Source organism: Rhipicephalus microplus, chromosome 4 (assembly GCF_043290135.1).
Source record: "Rhipicephalus microplus isolate Deutch F79 chromosome 4, USDA_Rmic, whole genome shotgun sequence".
Classification (NCBI taxonomy): domain Eukaryota; kingdom Metazoa; phylum Arthropoda; class Arachnida; order Ixodida; family Ixodidae; genus Rhipicephalus; species Rhipicephalus microplus.
In genome coordinates this window covers 21,543,760-21,562,073 of record NC_134703.1, presented here as the reverse complement: position 1 = coordinate 21,562,073, position 18,314 = coordinate 21,543,760, and the positions used below count along the sequence as shown (strand labels likewise).

The window sequence follows — 18,314 nt, the reverse complement described above, 5'->3', positions numbered from 1 at the left end:
TCACTTTGACATAAAAAATATGTACCATGATGACGTACCTGCTAGTTCGTTTACGGCCAATGTTCCTAACGAAAAAAATATTAAAGGCAAGGAAGCAAGAAGGCACCAAAGAACAGAAAGGGTTATAGGCCGTGGTGTTGTGAATAGCTTCACATATCTTAACACCATTTTGTTCAAATGCCGCACAATGCATGTCTCATTGATAGTGAATTAAACAATATATGCACGCTGTTCGCCTTTCTTAGGTGGTCTGGAAAAGGCGAGCTCAGGTGAACAATAGCCGGCACGTTTCAAGAATATGGGTCACCAAGATGGTAATCTTAGGTTGCTGGTAGTTCATTTCTGTGAGCAGTAAAAGTGCACTGGAGACTGTCATAAAGCGAGTGTGTGTGTGTGTGTGTGTGTGTGTGTGTGTGTGTGTGTGTGTGTGTGTGTGTGTGTGTGTGTGTGTGTGTGTGTGTGTGTGTGTGTGTGTGTGTGTGTGTGTGTGTGTGTGTGTGTGTGTGCGTGCGTGCGTGCGTGCGTGCGTGCGCGCATTCTTTCGTAGCACGATCGTCTCTAGTGCGCTTTCACCCTTAAAAAAAGTAGAAGCCTGTGTTAAGTCCAACACATCCTCCTGTATATGATTCTCAGATTGCACACGTAGGTTACTAGCGTGCGCCTATGTCTTATGGACTTTCGTTGTCTCCTTTTTGTACATTTTATATAATAAATAAATAAATAAAATAAATAAATAACGCACCCACAGTATCAACAGTATCAACAGTTTCTGTGCTTACCTGTCGGGGTCAAACTTGTAAGGATCAGGAAAGTACTGTGGGTCATGGTGCATGGAGTACACGGGGATTCCAATCACATCACCTTTCTTCACCTTGATTCCTGTGTCTCCCAGAACGTAGTCTTCTAAAGGAGATCGCTCAACTCTGTCGAAATAAAATGAGCAATAAGGTATCATTTATGCATAGAGTGTTTGCAGAGGTCTACGGCTCTCTTCCCACAGATACCACTTTGCCTTGAGGAACTCTGTGAGAGTGTTCACACATGCTGCTCCTGTGTTTGAGTAATTATTTCCTCCTGTACTAACATAAGTGTCAAGAAACTAATCGGGCAAGACCTGGTCAAGACCTTTTGATTTTTTTATCAGCTTGTATTTTGGGCCCTGTTCGAAACAAGAGTTTATTGTCTTAACCGACATTGGTACATCTTATTTGTCATTATTAAGTGTCAGTTTTGAATGTGATGACGTTAGAATAGATAAATATTGAAGCCGCAAGTTTGCGTGTACGAGAACACAGTATCAGTGAAATTTATTTTTTTGTACGTATATGTTATAACACTAAGTTTTGTTTTTCAAACAACTGAACACTTATTGACTTAAGTACTAATTGACACAACAGGTCAGCGAATACAGAATTTCCTCAACGACATCAAAAATTTCGCTTGAAAATCTAGCTTGAATACTGAAATGAGCACACCAGGTATTAAGTCTTCCACAACGAGAGAAAAGAAACCCCGAGCTAGTTTGTAATAGGAATACCAGCAATGCTGAGGTTGAGGTTGCAGACTTCGTGTTTTGTGTTGAAGCAGGTGGCAATTGTTTCTGCCGCTAACATTTTAGTATATCTGCGTATCAAGTACCATTACCTTGTGGCTGGAGGATACAAGCGAAGAGCCTCGGAGACAACTCCATGAAGGTACTTGAGCTTCGTGATCACATCCAGGCTGGGGTGTTCTCCCTGGTCCACACATGGAAAACATCAAGGCATCATAGAATATTCAGAGGTAGACTGCATGAGGTTATACGAGGCTCCTCCCTCAAGTGTAATTGCATTTATTTATTTTTTCGATTGAGTTCCTTCGGGGCACAAAGATCTACCGTCTTGCCGTAGAGTTCATTTGATCGGTATTAACTTTATTTTACATCTAATAAAGGTTCTGCATCACCGGTTCTAAAATATCGACAGCCAAGGGCCCTGATCAAGGAGGAATTCCTATAAGTACATCGCATGAAATTCGGCTGGGTTATATTTGTAGTAAGAGTTCGTGATTTTTCTAGATGAACTGGCCGGCAGTCTTACTTGTAGTGCGCGTGCAGTACTGCCCTTCTCGTCAAGGTCACCCGATTCCCACCAATGTAAACTTTCCGAGATGGCAAGGTACACGCAGAATAGATATCACTCCAGGTTGATGGCCTGCTTTATGGTCACCTTTGTTTTTCCAGTAGCCCACACTTGCTGCCGCTAAGCAATTCAATTAATGGCGTCAATATTTCGCTAACCCAGCGGTTGTTGTTCCCCTTCCTTAAAAGTCACCACGGGTATTTCGGCTGAGGCCCGCAATAAAATTTCGCCTGTAATCCTATCATGAGCCCGAGGTAATCTTTTAGGATACCTGAAAGCGCTACAATGCGTTTAGCTTTCAAAAAAAAAAAACTAAACTGTCAGCATTGGTAAATATTACTACTATGAACACTGCAACATATTTTACAATATTTCATAAGCCTGCTCACCTGATTATGCTAATTGTTCCAAATATTCTTTGTTATAAACTTCTCATTTAAGTTTACCCTTTTATTGGCTTGTCATTTCAGGAACGTCTTCTGTCATTATGAGAAAGCATGCATTTTTATGAACTCTTCATTCTAGTGATACTCAATAAGTTAATAAATAATTAAATAAGCAAATAAAGCACTTGAGGTAGCGCACAGCGGCAGAACAGAGAGGAAATTATGCGACACTTGTGCACGGTCACTGCTTGCATCTTACACAGTATAAACTGATAAAAACATACCAGATTGTAAACTTTCTTGCATCCTACTCAACATTACACTCAAGCACATACTTGGTCAGCATACGTGAATATTGAAGCACTCGTCGACTTCTTCCCTCAGCCTTTCCTGTGCCTCTGGATTGATTGCCAGCAGATACAGCGTGTAAGAGATCACAGACGATGACGTGTCCTGGCCAGCGAAGAAGAAGAGAACGCACTGCGCCAGGGCTTCGTCTTCACTTAGTGCTGAAATAAGAAAGAAAGTACGTCACGACATTTGAAATCATTGAAGCCCTGTTAAGAAACTATCTTTTTAACTTGTGCAAATGTATTTTTTTTGTTTCATCAACGCAGAAAGTTTGAATATTGACAAGTAACCCGTTAATTTCTTTAAATCCTTAGTAATTTCTGCACACATAAGTTTCGCCACCTGGCTCGCAATCAAGTAGCTGCGGGGGAAAAAATGAATTTAAAAGGGCCCTGCAACACTTTTGAGAATGGTCAGAAAAAAAACTGCTGATCGGTAGTATATAGAGGCTCCCGAGAATACGCGAGCTAAATATTAGAACCCAGCCCGCGGCCTGGAATTCGCAATAAATTATAAAAATCAGCTCAAAATTGCTTTCTCCTCTCTCGACAAACGACGCAAGACGCTCAAAAAGCACTAGTAGAAGACCTTCTATCAGCCGTTGACTGATTTGAAAATGGCGCGCTTGGTTGTTATAGGGAATGAAGTGGGAGGCTGCGACTTGTCCCCGTGCGCGCGCGATCACACTGGTAAAGCCGCGTATTCGAAGAAACAAGAAAGAAAGAAGTGCTCAAGGTCCCAAGGTGCACATTGCGTGCTTTTTGTTGCTGTTTTTTTTTTTTTTGGCCCCTGCCTTCTCTCCCTGCGTGGCTTCCGGCGCTTTCGTCGGGACGGGAGAAAAGAGAATGCGATTGCAGCGTGAGACAAATATTTTCAACTCCGCTCGTACCGTGACACAATAGGCTCTTTCACTGAATCCACTCTATGCTTACCTAAAGAAGTGACTCAGGGCCCCTTTAACGTAACGATGTTTTTTTACGAACAGACTGTATGCAATCTTAATTCTGACAGCCCGCGGCACACGTTTCGGTATGTCGTATAAAAGTACAAATACAGACGGTTCTTGCATGCAATATTCTTACAGTCAACTGGGTAATAGAACGCTAGCTGTCTGTTGAGGTACAAATCAACATGTTCTTATCTCGGCCTAGAACATTATTAAGTTATAAGTTTTGTAGCTTCTCGCCAGAAAACACACATACAAAAAAACAAGCAAGTTCTATCAAGTCCAGTTGTACTTCAGTTGGCTAGCCCATCAATTTTACAAACGCGATCAGTAATATCCTGAGGATGAAGCGCTGAGTAACTTTCTGCTCAGTCATCTCATATGTCACATTTCGTAAATATTCATGGAACGAAGACAAACTCGCTTAAAGTGCATGTGGCTCCGAGATCTCGACTTCCTTTTCCGGGATTAACAGCGTCCGGTACTGCGAGGAAATTTCCCTGTAGTGAGCACCTGGACACTCTACGTTAAGTTCAAGTAGTGTTGCAGTTCAGCTGCGGTGAGCTTTTCACGTTATCATGGTCTGTTCTCATCTTTCCGTTGCTGTCCGTGTTGCTCGATAACGCCGTTTTTTTTAGCATGGTGCGCAGAAAAAAACAAGGCAGTCAGAGGAACATACTTTTGTCCGACGAAAACGAAGCGTCGGGTTTCAGTTCTGAGCCGAGATTGAAAAGTCGGTTGTCCCGTTCAGATGTGTTCTCCGCTGCCGATGAAAGTTTTCCTTCCTTGGCATCCATCATGAGTTGTAGAAAGTCCTCGTTTCGCTGAGAGAGTGAGAGAACATCTTTTTTAGTGTGAAAAAAAGCATTGGAATGCGAGACAATTTATAAACTTAATCTAAGAAAAAGAAAGCGAGAATGCAGTTAACCGTACACAGTATACAACGTATTGTATGTGTACAGCATGACTACAGTGCGCACACATGCTGAGGAAACGAGGACGAACTGTGCGCATGCGCGTGTCATCAGGTTGTATAGGACGGAGCTGAAAAGTGAACCTCATAGTTCTCCGGTGTTAGCATTTTTTTGAAGTCTACGTGACATCTGTCGCTTAAACCATAAAATGCGAGAACAAGCGTTCGACACCCTTTCTTGTAATCAGAGTGGTCGTAAAGAATTCGTGAGATAGTCATTGACTTCTCTGATATAGTACGGCTTGTTTTCGTGACCCATGCTAAAAACATAATGATGGGTCAATGTGTCTCCGAGTGATAAACACGGTTGGTATAGTCATCACAATCGTCAATATTACCAGCAATATTACCAGTCCAAGTTGGGACGAACGTATCACCCAATTATCTCCGATGTATTCTATCCTGTGCGATCATAGTTCTGTTGCTTTCTTTTTTTAGTGCGAGCTTCTCAGTTGTTTAGTGCGAGATTCTCAGTTTCGTCATTCACTCTAAGCTTCTGCCGTTCTAGATGGCATTTTTATCCATTGGCACTCCCTCCGTAGTTATAACTAAGCAGTCCTTCCTGCGCATCATGTGCCCGGCCCAGGTCCCCTTTTCTCTCGCTGAATGTTAGCTAGAACATCTCCGTTAATTCTTTGACCTATCCCGCTGCCTTCCGATCTCTTAGCTTTAGGCCTAACTGCAGATTCTGTCTTACTTTGTTGGTGGTTCAGAATAAGCCCACTACAAAGGTTGTTGCACAGGAGAGCAGTGCTGGCACGTGCAGTCTGCAGAAGTTGACAATCATGATGATGATGATGATGATGATGATCCTTGATACTCTGGCGCACACCCGCAAAGGGGGATCGGCCAAGAACCGGGCAGCAGGATCTTAAGTAAAAGGCTTATGGTTTTTCAAACACAACGTAATTTAGGGCTAAAAATATATAGAAAGAAAAGCGAAAAATCGAAAAAGGAGTATATCTGAGCAGGGAGCGATGCAGGCTATCAGATGCGATTTGAGACAGAGGTAATGGTGGGTCTCAAACGAATGATATATATATATATATATATATATATATATATATATATATATATATATATTTATATATATATATATATATATATATATATATATATATAGTGGCAGTTTAACAAGGCAATCGCTTTGTTTCAATTATATATTCAAATTCCGCAGAGCAGACGTCCATCTGGCTATAACCGAATTTAACGCTGCCAAACGACAAAATTACTGCCACATTTAATTCTAATCCTAATTTTTCAAGTGGAGCTACCAGGTATCTTTTCCGCTGATGAGAATATCGGCAACAGAACAAAAGAAATGATCTATCGTTTTCAATTTCTTCGCAAGTCTGACATAAAGGTGATGCCTTTAGACCAACTTTATGCAAATAATAATTCAGTTGCGGAATTCTGCAACGCAATCTTGTATAAGTAACTTCCAAGTGCCGTGTTGCGCACCACTGTCTATTCCAGCGGCATCTTAGATGTTCGAAATCTTGATATTTATCCAGTGAGTAGCAGTCGTATTCATGCAAACAGTAGTTTCTAAACCTTATTGCTGTCGTGTAAGCCGTATCAGGCAAAATCGGGATAAAGGGACCGCTAAGAGATGCTGTGGCTAGTGCATCCGCCATCTCATTAAGATATATGCCACGATGGCCTGGTACGCATAAGAGCTGCAGTTTTTTTTTTTTTTGTCGGTATGAGTTGTCGAAACATGTGCATAAGTGTTAAGTTGGCTCCTGAAGACAGAGCAGCACATACTGAAAAAGAATCTGTATTTACGACTGCTTCTGATTCACACAAAGGAAGTTTCCGTAGTGCCAGTGCAATAGCAAATAATTCTGCTATGAATATTGGTGTGTAATCTGGGAGTCTAACCGAAAAGGACCAGTCAAGGGAACGTGAGAAGATACCTGCCCCAGCCTTTTCATTTGATATGGATGCATCAGTCGCAATTATGTTGTTCATGTTCACGTGTGCCAAGTAATCCTGCAGCCAATCATTTAAATATTTAAATGGCATTTGCTTTGCGTTAGAGAGATAAATATTCCCAAATTCTATCTGAAGATCTAAATTAACGTTTCTTGTTGAGAAAATATGTTTGATTTTGACGATCAGTGGTTCTAGCAGCGCTTGAACGAACATGATCTGTGGGCAGTGGAATCGCGACCACCAAGTTTCAAAAAATAAGCTGGGTTCTTTAATAAAAGCATAAAACGATGCTCTCTGAGGCACAGTGTATAGTTTTAAAAATGTTTGGATAGTAAGCATTTTGAATCTATTCAACAATGACGGTAGACGCGCTGCCATGTATTGCACATTGTTAGCAACAAACTTGGGCAGCCCAAGGCACAGCCGTAAAGCCTCACTTTCTAATAGTATTAGCGGTCTCATTTTATATGTAGCACTGCCCGAAAATAAGACACAGACGAATTCCATGATAGGACGAATGTACATTTTATAGACCATTACCAATGTATTTTTTCGCAACCCCCTTTTTATGTTGCTGAGCTTGCGTAACCACCCCATGGCTCATGTTGCTTTGGACCCAATGTGATCGATGTGACTTTTCCAATTTAACGAGCTGTTATATATGATGCCTAAGTATTTGAGTGAATCCACCTGGGGAATCTGCTCTGTACCATACATCAAGGAGATGTTGACAGGATTCCTGAACGAGAACGCTAGAAGCACGCTTTTGTTTACGTTTAGAGACATTCCAAGTTTTTCAAGCCATTACTTTATCATGTTTAGGTACTTCTGTAATGTCTGATAAAGTAATTGCAGGTCACTGTTTGTCGCAAAGAAAGCAATGTCATCTGCATACACATATAAATGAATATCGCTATGTGTTGGAATCGAACTGAGGAAGATGTTAAACACCGGTGAGAGCACTGCCCCCTGTGGTACGCCACGGTATTGTCGATATTTGTTAGAAAAACAACCCCTTTGAAAGCAATAAAACTCTCTCTCCCTTAAAAACTCTGGTACCCATGCCGTCATGTAGTTTGGTAAGTGATACATTTCCATCTGCTCTATTAGCATTTTATGCTCCACTTTGTCATACGCCTTGGCCAAATTCAGAGTAACTAATGCACAATACTCTCTTCTACGCCTAGCCAACTGTATACGACTCTCCAAATCCACGTGCGCACACGATATGGAGCATCCCAATTTAAAGCCAATTTGACTGGGGTTCAGTATAGATTTCTCCTCAATGTATTTTATTACACGTGCATTCAAAACTCTTTCAGTTAGTTTAACCAAATTAGATGTAAGAGAAATTGGCCTCACATTGTCAAGTGTATACCCAAGTCCCTGTTTTTTAGGTATCGGAATTATTTTGGAAACTTTCCAATCCGCCAGTATCCAAGAATTTTTCAAAGAGTAATTAACCATATTACAGAGTTCATGTGGGGAGATGTCATATAGTACTTTTATCATTGCTGAGGTTACTCCATCTGGTCCAGGTGCTGTAGGAGGTAAGTGCCTCACTACACCCTCTAGGTTGACAATCAGAATCGGTATGCGCAGGCTTTGCTTCCACGTCAGCTTCTAATCAACTTTTTACGAGTGATCGGAAGCTTTACTTACAGATTGTTTGTCCTGTCGCCCCTTGATAATGTTCAAGCATATCTCTTTGAAGTAGAGAAATATGTCCGTATTGAATGGTCGCAGTCCAAGTATTCTTGCTATAGCCGGGAATACAACTGAAAAAGAAGACATAATGAATTGCAGATCTATAATAATGAATATTGGTGGTCTTTAAATGTTGTGATTAACCTCAAGAACAAGCTCTAGCACAACGTGTCAGTGTTGTAAGCAACATCCGCATAACAGTAAAAAGTGCTTCATTTTTCTCGAGATATGCTACCATTGTAGTGTTAAGATATGAAGCTTGTTCCTGTGGTTGTACAATTAGATGACAGTGACAGAAATGAAGATGTATTAAGCATTAGTGCGAAAAAGCGTGACTACTTACAAAATAGAAAAAGTCGTGGTGTAATGCGTCCTGAAAAGGCCTGTCGAGTTTTGGTGACGAACGCGTTAGTTTGGTCCGAGTGAGAGTCCAACCTCGTGCCGAAAGCGCATCTCGCTATTACGTCCACCGCATAGTTACCGAAGAACCTGAGTGTCAGAAAAAGTGAGGTCAGATGTCGAAGGTTAACATAATCAACACCACTATATACAGACATCCACGTCATCATCCCATTCTCTGTCCACTGCAGGAAGAACGCCTTCCCAGGGATCTCAAGCCTTTTCACGCTTCGCAACTCCCTGAACTCTCAGATTCTTGGGCGTCTTGGGCAGCAGTTCCCAAATCTTGGTGCCCATTCTGCCGCTTTAGTAGTTTCAAGCTGATTGTCCAACGTAATACCAGTCTTTCAATACCTTTGCTGATCCCGAATCTTCGGCGTTCACGAATCAGTATTCTGGTTATTGTTTGAACACCGTGAGGAGGACCCAGCATGGGTCTGAAAGGTGTGCATTAATGCAACACCACCATATATGTCAATGTTTTGTGCGATTAATCGTCGTAAAACGCAGCACATTAACCTTGAGCCTAAAATAAGGAACACGTTGTGAGTGGACATGTTAACTATAAAGAAAAAAAGGTTGCCGTTACTCGTTTACCGAATATCACACTCATCCCGTTGTTGTCGCGAATGACTGAACCTATAATCCACTGTCGCTCTCTCGCATATATTAATTTCTATAAAAAGTCAGGACTTAGCTCAATATTCGAATTGTGTTACCAAATACGAATTATTTATGAACGCACTTACTGTTTTACGTCGATGTCCTCTTCATTCTCCGCCGCCTTTTTCAGATGCTGCGATGTTATGACTGCGCAGTCTTCGATCAGCGAATTCATCTGCGTTTTTTTTTTCAGCCGTTATGAAACTTCCATCATGGTTTAGCTCTATTAGAGCATTCATCTGCATGGTGTTCACCAGGTTCCACACTCTTTCATACAAACTTCACAATGGTACGCTAAACTAAAGATTCTTGTAAGCAATTCGAACAAGTCTTTCTCGAAATTTACGCCAAGGAAGCACGCTTCCAAGTTTATATATGCGAGCGTATACCGCCATACAAGACTTGCGTATGAAACACGTGGCGCGTATATCTTTATTCCAAACGAATTAACACATACAGCTGACCCTGTAGTGTTCGGCTGTGCACGTTCATGCAATAGCTGATTACGTTGGCTCCACCTTCGTTCCAGGGAGACAATCCACGCTTATTTGAAGTAACGCATTCCAAAAAAAAAGGCATCTACTAAATGATTGTTTGAGTCTTCTAATATCGCACCGTTTCATTTTACTAAGTATGAAATAAAACTATGATAGCATTAGTGCCATGCGTTGGTTACTAATTAACAAAGTACAGCAGCATGCAGTGGCATTCAGATGCATTGGCGATGAACTATCAAACTAAAACTGTGATAGCCCCTTGTCACCTTTCTTAGTTTTCCCGTGGAAAACGCGGGACTCGAGGCTGGTCGAATCTTCCGCCACTGATCCACGGGAGCAACGCTCATCATGTTGTCTAGCATTGGGTCGAAGAACTTGAACGTCTGCAAAAGGGGAAACGGGACACCTGTAACGGAGATACCTTTGTTGTCCTCTTCAAAAAGCAAGGCCGTGGCCATTTCCACCTTTTCATGTGAGTTCATGCGACGACAGCGACGTTTAAAACTGAGGACTCAGTATGAATAATTGTTGATAATAATGACTGTTTGATGTTTACGTTCCCAAACCCCGATGCGGTTATTAGGGGCGCCGTAGGGGAAGGCTGGAAAAATTTCGACCATGCGGTATTGTTTTAGCGTGCACTAAAATCTAAATACACTGTTCGGTAGCATTTCGCCTCCCACAAAATGTGGCCGCCTCAGCCGGTATTCTATGTCCCGACCTTGGCGTATACCCCCTGGACCACCATGGCCATTCATGAGTTACGAATGAAGAATAACAGCGCAATACTCTCGTTACTTCACCTGGCTTCGTAGTCTGGAGTTGAAGTGTGGTGTTTTGTAATTTCCTATACTGCAGCATACCCATGTATTTGTTTGCCGGTACAACGTTTAACAGTATTCACGATAACTGGTGTCTCATTTGGGGCGTATTGAGTGCGGTGAAGTCGCGGAAAGATTGGTTTATGAATATTGTCGTCCATAATGGGAAAGAAGAGACATGCTTTGCAGATACACATCCCAAGTCCTTTCTCTACGTCACAGTGCATGAGGGTGTAAAGCTCTGGCACGTGACGTACCCTCCGATTAGGCAGAGAAGGAAAATCCTTGACCAAGACTTGCTTCACCAGTTCGGGTTCGGCGACAAAAAGGATCCTCTTGCCTGTCTCGAACGTTCTGCACAGATCATTAGGCCGCACTTATTTGTGTACAACACCACTCCCATCAGGGGAGAAAAGTTGACTCGGCAGCATCTGGATAACTGATTTTTAATGCACACCGTTTCGCAACGAGCTATTGCCATAACGAATTGTGCAGTCTTATGACACTTACCTAGCGTTAACGTTTAGTCCAGTTTCTGTTTCACAAATCACGTATCTGATCGAATATAACCGATAGCATTACTGCCTCTTACACTTTATCTTCTGGAATACAAAGAAGCGGGAGGATTTGGGGTTGGTAGGTTTTTTACTGTATATCTGAGCACACTCAAGTGACATCTGCTATGATGGAGGAAGAGCATAAAGTTAGGCGTTTTTGTATAACACTGTGATGTCCAAGTACGTTTATAACACACACACAAACACACACACACACACACACACACACACACACACACACACACACACACACACACACACACACACACACACACACACACACACACACACACACACACACACACACACACACACACACACACACACACATATATATATATATATACATATATAAAATTTGAAGAGTCTCGTTGGTTTGGCACTGTATATTTTACTAACGTTGCGTCTGCTAGACCAGACTTTGACAACGTCTGGTCCACTGGACGAAGGGTTAGTGAATATATAGTGCCAAGCCAATGAAAGTCTCTACTGACCAATTTCCAAATCACAGTCGTATCTGCCATTCACTAAAAACATTGACAGTTTTCAGTGCTTGAACAGGATTTCTGAGACATCGCTTTCACGTATCCTTACACGACGGGCATCGAGGGCTTAAACTGAAACTCGCTCTCGAAAGCGTTGGAACATCGAAATAAAATATATCGTAATAGCAGCAAAGCAAGCTCACAAACCCGGATTTCTCGCTAAGCTAAGAAAAAACCTCTTTCTTGGTGTCTGCTTCATACTAGTATTTATTTATTTGTTTGCACTTGCGTTTTTTAATTATTATGGAACATTCTACAACCACACATATGTGGAAAGATGCTAATAAAGGTTCCAGAAAGTTCTTACATCTTTAGTTACTTCAATTTTAGATGAAAGATCTAATTCTGACTGACGGACTCACCCGAATAACTTTCCATACTTCGTATAGCGTGTGGTATCTAGCAAATGAAGAGGCTGTAAAATAAGAGGAATGAAGGAGGAGGAAGAGAAGGGGAAGAAACCACGAATAAGAGGACATTGCAAAATCGTTCGGTTACACAGCGTGTGTCTGACTTACAGTGATAAACTAAACCGCTCTTCAGTGAACTTCCAGACTGCCCCGGTGTCAATAAACGCTAAGATTTTGTTGAGAAGGCTGTAACATTTGCACCGTAAATGTACTGTAGTATCGCGAGCAATGCGAGCGGAAACAAGATCCCGCGCGGCCAGTATACCCCAAAACCCCGATTCGCACCGGTACTCGCCGATTGTCACCGTGAAAAATAAAGCTGTCACGTCCGACAGGTGTCCGTTTTCGTGACACGCAGGGCACGTGACACGTTTAAATGCTTGGAGTTGTACCGAGTGCTGTAGCGTCTGTTGCACAATACTAGCGGAGCAACTTAGAGCGTGCCAGACTCTATCGAAGAAGAGGAAGCTGAGGTGGTGTCGAGGGCCCGGGCGGGGCCTCGCGCACGTAGTCGGTGGTAGTTCGCTTCTAGCATCGACAATAAACGGACGTCTTTCTGATACGTACGGGGAATCAGTGATTTCGCTACAGCGCCCATGCGCTGCAGAGAGCGTCACTGTTGTCTGAATCCTTGTTTTTCTTTTTTAGTTATTTGCTGTATCTATATATCAATGTGCGCACATGCACAGGCGAATATAGGAATGAGGTCTTTTGCGCGCACAAATACATAGCCCATTGTCCTGCACTGCGTGGCTTATCTACCTTATCAAGCTGAGCACCTGGTGGCAGTCTTGTATTAGCACTATGGACGTGGGAGATTCAACAGTTAGGGGCGCCGTGTCGCCATTTCCCCTTTGTTCTTAGCGGCGAGCGACTATAGGGACGCCTCTTTGCCAGCGTTCCCTCACTCACGGTAGTGCGACACTGACTGACTGTACCGTCACCATAATGGTTATAGCTTAGTGATGTTGCCATAGTAATGCGTTAGCGTAAAAAACACTCGTTCCGTGCGGGTGTCGTTGCGGTGCCGTTCGTTGTGGGAAGAAAATCCCCGTTTTCTGTAAGTGAGAACTCGAGGCAGGTCCCAACAAATCAATATTCGGAAATCTTCGGTCCGAGAACCCAATTCGGGCCTCTTAAGTGCCACGCGAGTGTTCTATAGCACTGAGCCACACCTTGGCGCTTGATACTGCATCGTTAAAAAAAAGAAGAAAAAACTAGAAGAATATAACATAGTGGGGAAATACTTCTTAGCTCATGTAATATGTTGTTCGAGGGAACTGCATAATCGAAGCTGCTTCGTAAAATAGCGATAGATTTCTATGTACAGGCAAAAAATTGTTAGCACGTTAGCATAGAGTGCCTGAATCGTAATATTGCACCAGACGTCAAGACATGCGAACTGCGCAACGATTGGTCGGTTTACAGCTGCCCACCCCTTACAAAGTGTGCAGCTGCGTGTGGCACCTTACGGACCGATACTTCGCCCATTGGCAAAAGGGTGAGTTATGGCATCGTGGGGTGCTTCGCCACACTGTACTTGCCATAGGCACACCGACAGACTTTGAAATGGCCAATTTAACGCGCACAAACGTTCTTTGTCTTGTGACACGGTTTAAAGCAATGTGGCGCGATCACGCTATCATGTTGTACTCTTTACGGCGAACCCCAAGCGGCCTCCGAGTTTTTCCGTCATTGAAACAGTGGATGCTTTTTCCACTCTGCATGTATCAAGGAACCTATATAAGGGCGGCCGCTGGACATCGCCCAGCGTTTGCCACGTGCTCCCGTGTTCTCTCTCATACTGCTTACTATGGCACATAAACCGATTGTGCATGAAAATGTTGTCACGGGGTCGTGACGTGGACGAATGGAGCACACAGCGAGTCGAATAATAAATTGTTTATTTGGGCGAACCTGTGCCCAGTAAACGGAAAGTCGGACTACAGTAGCAGTCTCGGACTGATAGTGGCGAACGGAGCGTCGGCCGTCGATCAACAATTGACAAGCGGCGAAGCGCGTCGGCATTGATACTCTTGCCGTCGGATGTTCTAGCGTTATCACTGGCGGTGGCGTAGGTTCCAGAATAATCTGTACAATTCGCAGAGTGGGCGTGATCTTATCGAAATGATCTACTACAGTCCGAAAGCTTCTCGAAAACTGCAGGCACGGTTTGCGCTGAGAATTGTGTAGTGTTTTGGGACGATAACAAAACTTGGCAAATAGAACGTGGCAATATTGTCACGCAGTCTTGACGGCCTAAATCTGTGCCGAGTGGCGGTATGTGTGTGTGTGTTTTTTTTTTTTGTTGGTAAAACCTGATCACATAACAAAAAATATAAGTGAACTTGGCAATGTGACCTACAGTATTTATTGCTAAAGACGCTAGTACACCTTATACAACAACCGTCATGTTTTTGTAAATCTGTCCGTGTTAAAAGCCAGAAATTGCGGGGATGCGAAGATTTCCAAGTTTGAAAAAGTTTTTTCACCTGCGAACACAACTTCGTGGTAGCCTCCGTCAAGAAATGCTTCTCAAGTGTCGTTCTGGAAACTCGTATATCATCACTTTGCTAAAATATGTGAGTTAAATGCTATCGTCTGGCCGTAACTTGAACTAAAACGGTATATATTATACTCTCACGCTAAGAAAAAAACTACATATAAATTTAAGCACAGCTGAGTTCTGCCTAATTACCAAATGCATCTTTTACAGTTAAAAATATACCAATCTGGATATAATAGAGCTTAACGACAAGATCATAAACACCGGTAGGCACTCGACAATGTGGATACCGAGATGTCGTTTTCACTAAAAAACTGCCTTGCAGATATTGTGTTAATCATTGAATTGAGACATATAAGCATTTTCGTGGCTTACCTGAAACATGAGTTTCACGGTGGGACTGAATATTAGCGCGAATGGCTCTGACGTAACATTCTGCTTCTTCCAGTAGTTGCGATCCCGAGTAGCGTACCTGCGAAAGTTGTAGAAATAACCTTACTTCTTTCATATTTTTCGTAAATATCGATGCTTTCAACGTAGCGCCTTTACGATGACCCTGTCTGCCTCCTTTTCTGAATTAACTTCACCTGGGAAATGGTGGTTCGTGTACAACAGATTGAACATCACATAGAATGAGCATGCCATGCTCAAGTCCACGCGTATTCGTTTGTGTATTACAGTGAAGCTGCATATACCCTCTCTGCTCACCAATGCTGCTCTGAAAATGAAGTCGTCCACTCATGAAAGCGCAATGTGTCACAGAAATTGAACGAACCGCACTATTCACCAGTGATGCACTAAAAATGAACAAAGACGCAACACACGGGCGGCATGCACCAATTTAGATTTTTGGACAGGCATAAGCGATAATTAAAGAGGGCCTTATTGAAACGTCAGGAATAATTTGTGGTGTACAAAGGGACCGCAAATTTCAGCTTCTTTGTTTAACCACCTCTACGGAGTGCTTGTTTTTTTATTTTTTAGTTGTTTGTTTGTTTGTTTGTTTGTCTGTTTGTTTGTTTGTCTGTTTGTTTGTTTGTCTGTTTGTTTATTTGCAGAGATTCAGTCGAAGTCATAATATGAGCGCCTCATGACGCCCGGATGAGCGAGTCCGAGTCAACGGCCCTACGAAGTGAAGGACAAGATACCAATTCTTGTAAAGTGTCTTGTAGGTATTCCCTCACATTACGGCAAAGCTGACATTCGTTCCGCGAAATAGCTCTGTCTTAGTGCAGTCATTAAGCAGTCAAGCCTCGCAAAGATGTAAGCGAACATTATTGCACAATTGTTGACTACGTCTTGGGCTCTCAAAGGCATGCGGAATAGTGCGTTTCGTAAGCAATGTGTCCCCCTTATACGACAAAATAGCAGAGGGAAACTGAGGCTTGAAAATGTCAAGCCGGAGAACGAGAAATTCCAATGTTTCAAGTCGTCTTCGTCGAGGCGGTATGTCCTGGCGAAGACAAGTCTTTCCCTTTTCCGAAAGGCTGCCTGTCTCGATGTTTCTTGTTTGGCTTATTATTTTCCTCTCACGTTTTTCAAAACTTGCCATAGCTCAGAAATTGGTATAGGTAGTGAGTTGCATATTAGTTGATTGCAAATGCATTCTTGAATGAAAATGGCATTTTGGCCTAAAATTGCACACGATGCGTTTGTGTACTCTTTATACTTGGATATCTTTGATTGTTTCGTGTGCTTTAAAGCCTGTTCACGTATTTGTTGTCAGAATTATGTAATGAACAAGAACAATAAACGTGATGCTGAGCACAGAATATTGTATTGAACTGGTAAAAAAGAATTGAGCTTAGAAGCGTTAGCTATAAATTTGTGCTAGTGGGTAGCACAATGCGCCCGATTACCCTGAAACCAGCGGGTCAAGTTATTCAGCATAGACGTAGTACACGCATGAAAAAGGTTGTTGTTTACAGTGACACAGAAGTTATGAATTGCATGCATTTCATTAAATCAATCGCTCCCTTTTAAGTGACTATTTTTGCGTCAGCCTACTCCAACTTTTTGCTTGCACATTCTCTTAATAAACGCTGCACCTTCACCCTTTCAATTGATTTGATTGATATGTGGGGTTTAACGTCCCAAAACCACCATATGATTATGAGAGACGCCGTAGTGGAGGGCTCCGGAAATTTCGACCACCTGGGGTTCTTTAACGTGCACCCAAATCTGAGCACACGGGCCTACAACATTTCCGCCTCCATCGGAAATGCAGCCGCCGCAGCCGGGATTCGAACTCGCGACCTGCGGGTCAGCAGCCGAGTACCTTAGCCACTAGACCACCGCGGCGGGGTTCACCCTTTCAAGCTGTTGCTTTGCTTTCCACTAATTTAATTAAACACCCGCCACTTGGCAGGCTGCCCTTTCTACTTGCCAACGTTGCACGTCTTGAACGTTACTTTTTCTCCTGCCTCTAGTAAATAATCACAAATACTCACAGGTACAAAAGAATGCAGATCGTTGCCGCGAAGATAACCCAATCCGGTAATCCCAGGAAGGTCGCCATAGTCCGCACGCTAGTCGTGACCTCTCAGCAAGCGCGCACACGTTCGCAGCAGCCTTCCCATGTAGAGAGTCCACGCACAAGGAACGGACTCGCTTTCCGTTGAAGGCGCGTTGTTGCCGCTCGCCGACGCGCGCTCTCCGAATGCGCGAAGCGTTGCTTCCGCGGCGGTCGCAGCGCGATAGGGGCGCTAGTGGTGGCGACGTCGTTAGCGAGCCTACGCCTGTGTTGCCTTGAATACGCGGCGATTTTTCTGTTGTGTTCAGAGAGTGGCGGGAGGGGGGAATCCGGGGAGGACGACGCGAACGGCCAGTTGTCAAGGTCGCCTTCTGCCTGTGTATACAGTCGAGGCGCCACGTGCCTAATGTTCGCGCGACATTGGGTGAAACGCACCACGCGGGCTTCAGTCGGAAATATTCCCGACGTTATACATTCCTTTTTCGCGTCACCTCTTTCTCTCTGTCTCTCTTTTTCAATTTCGGCAGTGCTTACATTCAATAGGTATCAAAGCAGGCTAAAAAACACACGAAGAAGATTGAATCGCATGTTACATAAAACCGTATCCTCAGGCCCCTTTTGTAACGTTTGTATCAATGCAGGTAACGTGGAAAACAATCCCTGGGTCCCATACCAGACCACTGCTAACTTTTCCTCGCCTAAATGTAACATGCCATCGCTCGGGTCGCTCTGTTTGATATTCATAGTTGATTCATTCATAGGTCATTCTACCAAACCCTTTTTAACTGCATAAACTAAACTTGCTTGTTCGCATGTGAGGGACATTCCCTTTTACAGGTTGCCCCGACGCGGTGGTCAAGTGGCTGAGATACACGGCTGCTGACTCGCAGGTGTGGGATCGAATCATGGCTGCGGCAGCTGCATTTTCTATGGAGGCGAAAATCCTGTAGGCCTGTGTGCTCAGGTTTGGGTGCACGTTAACGAACATCAGGTGGTCAAAGTTTCCAGAGCCCTCCACTACT

At 43.2% G+C, this 18,314-nt stretch overlaps 1 protein-coding gene across 1 annotated transcript in view; it reads right to left on the bottom strand.

The window, feature by feature from the left end:
• The window catches only part of LOC119171697 (uncharacterized), a 58,846-nt gene that overhangs the window by 3,650 nt on the left and 36,882 nt on the right, over positions 1-18,314 (bottom strand). Inside the window, exons 16-27 of the mRNA XM_075892066.1 lie at positions 17,270-17,358; positions 15,195-15,291; positions 12,266-12,318; positions 11,059-11,155; positions 10,247-10,363; positions 9,570-9,658; positions 8,765-8,910; positions 8,377-8,492; positions 4,483-4,627; positions 2,855-3,015; positions 1,645-1,736; positions 780-923 (exon numbers count right to left, since the gene is read on the bottom strand). Coding sequence (XP_075748181.1) covers positions 780-923; positions 1,645-1,736; positions 2,855-3,015; positions 4,483-4,627; positions 8,377-8,492; positions 8,765-8,910; positions 9,570-9,658; positions 10,247-10,363; positions 11,059-11,155; positions 12,266-12,318; positions 15,195-15,291; positions 17,270-17,358 — 1,346 coding nt within the window. The remainder of the gene's footprint in view (positions 1-779; positions 924-1,644; positions 1,737-2,854; positions 3,016-4,482; positions 4,628-8,376; positions 8,493-8,764; positions 8,911-9,569; positions 9,659-10,246; positions 10,364-11,058; positions 11,156-12,265; positions 12,319-15,194; positions 15,292-17,269; positions 17,359-18,314) is intronic.